Here is a 7,862-nt window from a genome sequence, read left to right on the forward strand (position 1 = left end):
CTGTACAGATACAAAAAGCTGATTTTGATTAAAAGTCTGCATGGGGCAGCCGCAGCGTTGTAGCAGTGACACCATGACGGAAAAAGTATAGCGGGCACATCTCTTCATTGGTTAAAAGAGACTTATTGGTTAAAAGACTTATTCCAGTTAAGAGGAGCAGCTGGGCGTCCTGGTGTTGTTCAGCTGGAGGAGAGGAGGCTGAGGAGAGACCCTCACGCCCACTAAAAGTACCCAAAAGGAGGCTGTAGCGAGGTGGGGTTGGTCTCCCACGTAACAAGCAATAGGGCAAGACAAAACAGCCTCAAGTTGTGCCAGGGGAGGTTTAGGTTGGATATTAGGAAAATATTTCTTTGCCCAAAGGGCTGTAAAGCGCTGGAACAGGCTGCCCAGGGAGGGGGGGAAGTCACCATCCCTGGAGCAGATGTGGTGCTCGGGGAGACAGGTTAGTGGTGGGCCTGGCAATGCTGGGTTAACAGATGGACTCGATCCTAAAGTTCTTTTCCAGCTGAAATGATTCTGTATTTTCTTCCAGTCCTAGCTTTCATCCCAGGGAGGTGGTTGAGGTACTGGAACAGTTCCTGCAGGAGGGCCGGGTGTCGGCTCTGATGTGGGAGGTCTGTCAGCAGCAGGCACAGGCTGGCTCACCTGAGCTGCAAGAGGCCCTGCTCACCAAGCTGGTGTGTTTGCCTGATCACGTGAGCAATGCGCTCCAGGGGAAAAACCCGCCGGTGTTCTTCCCACAGAACTACTTTCCTCTGTTGGGTGATGCAGTTATCCAGGTACTGCAGAAGATCTCCGATTCTCTAAGAGGTAAGATTGCAGGAGGACTGTGCTGTAGAGATGGCTCTCGTGAAGTCAGAAGTGCTGTGGGCATGGACTCCTTTGGCTGGTGTTTAAAATACACATAATGGGTATTGCAGAGCCTCATGTTCGTCCTTTGGGCTGAAGTTCATTTTGCTTAAAAGCATAAGGTGCCAGGAACGAGGAAGACAGCCGAGGCTTTTTAAAATCCCACTGTTGGCTACAGTCCTACAGGTGGTTAAAGAGCATCATCTGTTGCCAAAGCTTAACCGTGGTCACTTGGTGTGTGCTGAGGAAATCGTGTGGAAGGTTTAAACGGCACAGAAGCAGCCAGTGGCTTTGTTACCATTGTGTCAGAGTGAGACTGAGCTGCTTTAGTCTTCTGACTCCCGCTGTGTAATAGGGGATGCTGTTTTGTGCCTGAAGATGTGGTGGAGAGAGAAAGATGATGTTGAAAAGTTTATCTGTGTTTTTGGGAATCAGTACTGGTAGCAGTGCACGCACCTCTTTCTGAAGGTTGCTTGGAGGATGCTGGTGGTGCTCTTGCGAATCTTGTGTCTGTTTTCTCGCAGATGGCATGGATTGCTCAATCTCTTTTGTTTCTCACGTCCTGGGGAAGGTGTGCATTCAAGGAAGACAAAGTGAGTGTTTTACGATACTGTTCTGAGGAAGGAGAAGGTCTGGTTTATCATACTGGTACGGAAGGGTGCCTGTGATGATGATCAACAGCAGGAGTGGGAGGCTGACCAGTTACTGCTTTGGGGATTTTGTGAGTTGGCCTGCATAGGCTGCTCTCTGCTTTTGGAGGCTGCTCAGCTACGTGTCTGATAGATGTTGATCCTTTTCTGTCAGTTCACATGAATGTGATCTGTTCTCTTCTCAAAAACCGATGAGGTTATTTGCCTTCTCATCCTGCTCTTTTGGGCATAACTATTAAATGGTCTTCTTAGAGCTTCTTGTCTAGTGATCTGAAAGTCCTTCATAAATACCAGCATAAATCTGGCTTTGCTTACGATTTTGAAGCCACTGAGCGCAGAATTTGTTAACAGGGCTGGGGAAGAAGAGGAAAGATTTTCTAGCTATTTACTGTGATGAGGAACACTTGCAAGTTCCTTAAGCTGCTTAGGTTAGTTCGTACCATGAGAGCAACTTAGAACTGCAAACTGTACATTGTATTTCTTCGTCTTGTTAAGGATCCTGAAATCTGTGAGCTGACCTTGCGTATTGTTGCAGCAGTTCTGTTCATCTGATGTATCTACTTGGGTTTTTTCTTCCTCTTCAGAGGAAATTCTGAGTGTTTTGGTACCCCGCCTAACGGATCTCACCAAGTCGGACTGCATCTGGCAAAGAATATGCTGGCGATTGGTTGAATGTGTGCCAGACCGCTGGATGGAAGCAGTGGTCCTTGGTTTTGTGCAGAGAGCACCTGGGTAAGAACTTGACTTTCCTTGCTGATACAGAGCAAAGGCTGGATTTTTTTCAAAAATACTTGCAGAACCAGTTTCTCAAAGATGCTGATGAGCATGTGTGTAGGAAGTTTCTTAGAGTGCCGTTTCCTGAGAGATTCTAGAGGTAAAGTACTTGATTGTTCCCTCTCAGGTAGAATGTACACCATTCCTTAAAGGTCAACATCGTGACATGCAGTGAAAAAACAAGCGAAAACATTCTTTGCAATTACTGACTTACTCTTTAAGTTTAGAAGGTGTTCTAGAGCAAATAGATGCTCACAGAATTTCCTATCATTAGTAGCAGGTTGACAGCAATTACGTGGATTCCTGATGTTTTGTTATTGACCTGTCTTGCTAGGGCAGATGTCTTGTCCAGGCTGCTGGGGAACCTGGTTGTGAAAAACAAGAAAGCTCAGTTTGTGGTGACGCAGAAGGTGCTGCTCCTGCAGTATGGCCACACGGTAAGGGTTTGGCACTGAGCAGGGTGTTTGTAATGCCAGTTGCTCCCAAGTGCCAGTGTGGTTTTCAGCTGAGCTCCAGGTCTTCTTAAATGAGATTTAACTCTTCGTTCTGAAATCAGCCCTCAGTGTCCCCACATGTACCTGAGTTGTGCAGGTGTTCATGTAAATCCCCTCATCTAAACCAGTGCTTTGGAATCCCGGGATCCCTGTGCTCTCTCAGTGTTGATGGCGATTAGCAGAATTACTGTACTCTTTTTATGGAACCAAATGGTTATTTATAGAACCATAGAACAGTTTGGGTTGGAAGGGACCTTAAAGACCATCTCGTTCCAACACCCTGGCCTGGGCAGAGACACCTCCCAGCAGACCAGGTTGATCAAAGCCCCGTCCAACCTGGCCTTGAACACTTCCAGAGAGGGGACTTCCACAGGGGCAACCTGTGCCAGTGTCTTGCCACCCTCATGGTGAGGAATTTTTTCCTTATGTCCAATCTAGATCTGTCCTCTGCCAGTTCAAAGCCTCTACCCCTTGTCCTGTCACTACCTATTTGCACATAATTTCAGTGTTCTGGAGAGCTGGAGACATCCGGTTACTTTAGGATCTGAAAGAAAAGACTGAAGTAGCCATGACCCGCTCTTAGGGATAAGAATAAGATAGATGAGACGAGACAAGGACTGTTTTGTTTGTTGGTTGCTTTTTTTTTCCTGTGCACCTCAGTTTGTCACAAGGTGTTAGGAAGTGTTCTGTGGCTTGTAATGTTGTGAAGATGTTTTCTACACTTTCCATGTTCCTTGTTTGCCTGGAACTATGCAAATCTGGTTTTGATGGTAAAAATGCTGCACTGTATTCCTGTCCTGTTTATCCATGTTTCTTCATCAGTAACTGTACGTGTGTGTTTGGGAGGTTTTTTAATTTGCTTCCTTTTCTGTCTCTGAATGTCGTCAGCCAGTCCGTTAGAATGAGAAGTTTGACATAGTGAAAATACACACTTGTTGCTGGATGACAACTTCATGGCCAGTTGAAGCCAGACTCATGGTTTTCTTTGCAGACTGCCGTGCTGCAGAACATCCTCGGCTACCTGTCCCTGGATAGCCTTCGGCGTGCCTTATTGATCAAGGTAAGCTTAAGTAACCTCTCCAACCTTTGTTGGAAAAAAATGGAAAACAAAAGAATGGAAAAAAATGGAAAACAAAAGAATAGAAAAAAATTCTACTGTGTGCGCATGTCTGTGGGGTGTGCAATTTTGGTACTTCTCTGGGACACTTTTGTTACCCTCCCACATCACAAGTAAATTATGATACACAAATCAAAGGCTTTCTGTGCTGCTGGTGTTTGTTTTTCATCTTTTATTGGTAAATTGTCTTCCAAGTAGCAAAATGAGCCTTGGATTGTGACAGATGTCCCATGTCCTCTGTCCTTGTCCACTTCCTCGGTCAGCCCCTGTTTGTGTGCCAGGGCAGACAGCAGCAAGTGATGAAATTGGTTGAGAGCTGTCTGTGTGCCAGATGGTTGATGCTTCAGAATCTCTCTCATCTACCATTTCCTCAGTTATTTTCCGTCTCCAAGTCAGCAGTGTGGTGGAACTTCTAGGAAATTTGTGTCTATGTCAATTTGATTTTTTTTTTCCCACTGCTTGCATGTCTAAAAGTATCTGGAAGTACTGGCATCTATATAAAATTGGACTAAAACTGAGTAATTTCTTGTTGTTTTTTGATAATAATGCATACTGCTTTGCATCTAGTATTTATTTATAAGAAATAAGCATGCTTTGCATTTTTAAATTAAAATTAAATCTAAAAAACATTATAGTTAACAATATATTAAACAAAGATGTGGTTGAGTTCTCGGTTGGTCAAATGCTGGATGTTTCAGTTAGCTCCGTTTGTAGGGAGTGTAAAGCTCCCTGGAAAGCACGAAGACCAAAGGGCCATCAGAATATACAGGATGTTGTATGAAAAGACGTTCCAGAAATGTTCTTTGAAAAGGTTTCTTAGATGTAGGAAGGGTCTGTTTCAACCCAACTCGTGTTCTCTGATGCAGGTGCTGCAAGAACTGTTGGAGACCTGGGGCAGCAGCAGTGCCGTGAAGCACTCTCCACCTGAGCAGCAGCAGTATATTAGCAAGGCCATCCTCATCTGCCTCTCCCACCTGAAGGAGCCTGAAATCGAGAGCTGCAGACAAGGTGAGGCAGTGGGAGAAGCAGGGGCTACACTCGTTTGACAGAAGGTCTGGCTACGAGTAGTTAAAACATCTTGCTTTGATCCACAGATAAACAAAATTGTCCTGTCTTCAGCTTAGCAAACAGGGTAGCCTGCTGGAATCCTTGTTTTCTTTAGCAGTGATATAATTCCAAGTGTGTGGCTTTAAATTATGAAACTGGAGAAGCTTATCTTTGAACCAAGGTTCTTACCTGAGCAGCTGTTTAGGAACCCTTAAGCTTTATCACAGAAGAACAAGGATTGACTCTGGGACTGGCTGGGGGAGTGGTGTGATTCGCAATTATGGGCCTCCTGTTGGAGTGTGACAAAAGCTCCAAAGGGGACAGCGGAAAGTACATCAGGATAAAAAGCTGTTTGGTTGGTCTCTTGGCTATCCATGTACATTCCTCCATGTGATTCTGCTCCCCTCAGTATGAAGTGAGCAGGGCTCGTGAGTTACCAGCAAGGACCTCCTATTCTGTGTTCATACAGTGTGTAGCGTGGTGGCGTCCTGGTCTAACAATTCTGTTTCTGCTGCAATTTGAAAAAAAAAAAAAGTCTGATGTCTAGAGTTACTTCTCTGTGTGTGTGGCTTTTATGTGGGGAGAAGATTCACTTACAAGACCTGTTAATCTGTTATTAATTCTAGAAAAATCTAGAATTAATTCTTTTTTTAGTGAGCAGTTATTTACTATCAACACTATAGTTCATTAATTTTTTTTTTTAATCTGACAGCTGTTGAAAAGATAAGCTGTTCTGAGTTGAAGGAGGTCAGTCTGACAGCAATAGGTCTGCCTGGTGAAGCTGGAAACCATCACTCCCTGTGAGCTGAGAAATAGTGGTGTTATCTGCCTGTTTCAGCTTATTTGAGTGGTGAGGCAAGTTTATCCCTCCACGATTGTTGTACTGCTCAGAATTTTTCACTTCCTTGAAACATGACTTTTCACTTAAGTGGCTTTGAAGCACTCAGAACAAGCTAAAGATCGACTTGGCTCACCAGCCTTTCTTGGCTCAGCAAAAACTGAAGTATTCAAGATTTAGAATATATCACAATGTTTTGTTAACTTTGTGAAAAAGCGTGTTTTTATTACCTTGGTGCTGAAGGACAGTGCTGCTGTTGCAGAAAGAGAAGTCACAGTTGTGTGGGCCCTTCCTATCTTTCTACCTGTTAGCGGGTGCTGAGCAGCTGAAGGCGCCTGCTTAGGGAGCGTTAGTGAGCGATGTTTGTTTCTGTCCTTGTTTCATGCGCTACTTGTTGGGATTTTTTTCCAGAGCTTCTCACAAGCATGATGGAAGGCGTGAAGTGCCATTTGGACAGCAATCTGCCGCAAATACGGCATCTGGGCATGATTGTGGCGGAGAGCGTCAGTTCGAAAATAAACACCGATGGGCCTGTCCTGAAGTTTGAGGTGAAGCTTATAATGAAATTTATGTCTGGCGTGGAGGGCTTAGAGGAAATAAAAGCTTTAAACCAGATGATCCATTATACCAAGTTATAATACTTATTATCTGAGAATAAGGAAGGGTGGCAACATTTTCAAAAAGTGGTGGTATCTGTTTACAAAAAAGCAATTGTATAGAAAATAGCTGGGTGGCTGGGAGTGACCTTAAGAGTGTAGCCTGATGACAAAGATCAGGGTAAACTGCTGCTGATAAAGGGCTGCTGGGGATCCTTGTATTGCGCGAGGGAATCAGACACGTGGAAGGTAAGAAGGAACTTCAAACCTAAACCAGTGGTGAACGTTCAGTCCCTGACATGGTGGGAAGACCTGCTCTTTCCGGGTTCACGGGGGAATATACGCTCTGCTCTTTCCAGTAGAGTTTATGTGATTAAATCACATTGATTCTTTAAAAAAAAAACCTGCATCATCCCTCATCTCACGTTGCTGTTTATTAAGTGTTGTAAAGATTGTAAATAACATTCAAGCAACTCTGCAATATGGAGACAAAGATCCCATACGGCACAGATCGCTGCTGCTGTGGCTGCTGGCGGCACAGCGACCAAAACACATGGCATTTGTGTGGGTTCGTCTGCTCATGGTTCAGTCTTCGTTTGCACGCAGTAGAAGGGTCAAATGTTGAATGCTGGGCATATTTGCTGTTGAATGCTGGGCATATTTGCAACCAACCAGAGTGCAGTAACACTTATTCTGAATGTCTAGTATGAAGAAGATGATGAAGCAAGAGAATTGAAGTCCCTTCTGGTGCAGGCTCCACCATCCTGTGTTGGCCCCAGCCTTCCAGATGACGAGTAAGATATTGATACTACTCACGGCATCTTTTTGCTCTTCTCCACACCTTTTCTTTGAGTTACATGCTAGAGCCGCACAAAGCATTCATGATGTCTGCATGTTCTTAAGCATTACAGTGCACCTTATTCTTACAATGCAGCGTAGTTACTTTACATTCAGAATTCAAATATTAGTATGTATTAAAATTGCTTGTTTGATGGCTGCATGCACTGAAATCATGCTGCAGTTTCTAGGGGTCTTGTGTGCCCCTGGGTAGAATCAAATGGCCTTTCTCTTCACATCTGGGAAATCTGGGGTTTGGGCTGTATGTCCCCCAGCCCATTCATTGGTAACAAAACTTTAGCCTGTCTGTCAGGCTAAAGCCTGGTTCTCTGGTGCTCTTACTGAGCCTTTCTGCAGCCCCTTCCCTGGCAGTGGCTGCAAACACCAGGCGTTATCACCTCCAGCAGCAGGCTCTGTCTGCACAGACACGCTGCTACCTTCAGAGAGTGCAGCCTCTTAGGAGAGACTGAGCTGAAAAGTAAAATCAGAACAGAATTGGTTCAAAACCAGGGCAACAGCAAATTAGCTTTTTGTTATCCCTTGCTCTTCTGTTACGAGATTCTGCTTCTCTTCTCCCCTCACCCCGTTCTCCTTCCCTGGACTGTTTTCTTGTCTAGGCCAAGCGAGGCGGGAGACTGGCAGAAATAATTATCTGCCGTT

General features: G+C 44.7%; 1 protein-coding gene across 1 annotated transcript in view; it reads left to right on the top strand.

Moving 5' to 3' along the window:
- Nucleotides 1-6: 6 nt before the first annotated feature.
- Nucleotides 7-7,862, top strand: part of TELO2 (telomere maintenance 2) — a gene marked incomplete at its 5' end in the record, with an annotated part of 16,717 nt that continues 8,861 nt past the window's right edge. Inside the window, 9 exons of the mRNA XM_009877636.1 lie at nt 7-56; nt 533-810; nt 1,374-1,442; nt 2,084-2,231; nt 2,608-2,710; nt 3,759-3,827; nt 4,751-4,892; nt 6,181-6,317; nt 7,071-7,159. Of these exons, the coding sequence (XP_009875938.1) occupies nt 7-56; nt 533-810; nt 1,374-1,442; nt 2,084-2,231; nt 2,608-2,710; nt 3,759-3,827; nt 4,751-4,892; nt 6,181-6,317; nt 7,071-7,159 (1,085 nt within the window). The remainder of the gene's footprint in view (nt 57-532; nt 811-1,373; nt 1,443-2,083; nt 2,232-2,607; nt 2,711-3,758; nt 3,828-4,750; nt 4,893-6,180; nt 6,318-7,070; nt 7,160-7,862) is intronic.

Source organism: Apaloderma vittatum, unplaced genomic scaffold (assembly GCF_000703405.1).
Source record: "Apaloderma vittatum isolate BGI_N311 unplaced genomic scaffold, ASM70340v1 scaffold13721, whole genome shotgun sequence".
Lineage (NCBI taxonomy): Eukaryota > Metazoa > Chordata > Aves > Trogoniformes > Trogonidae > Apaloderma > Apaloderma vittatum.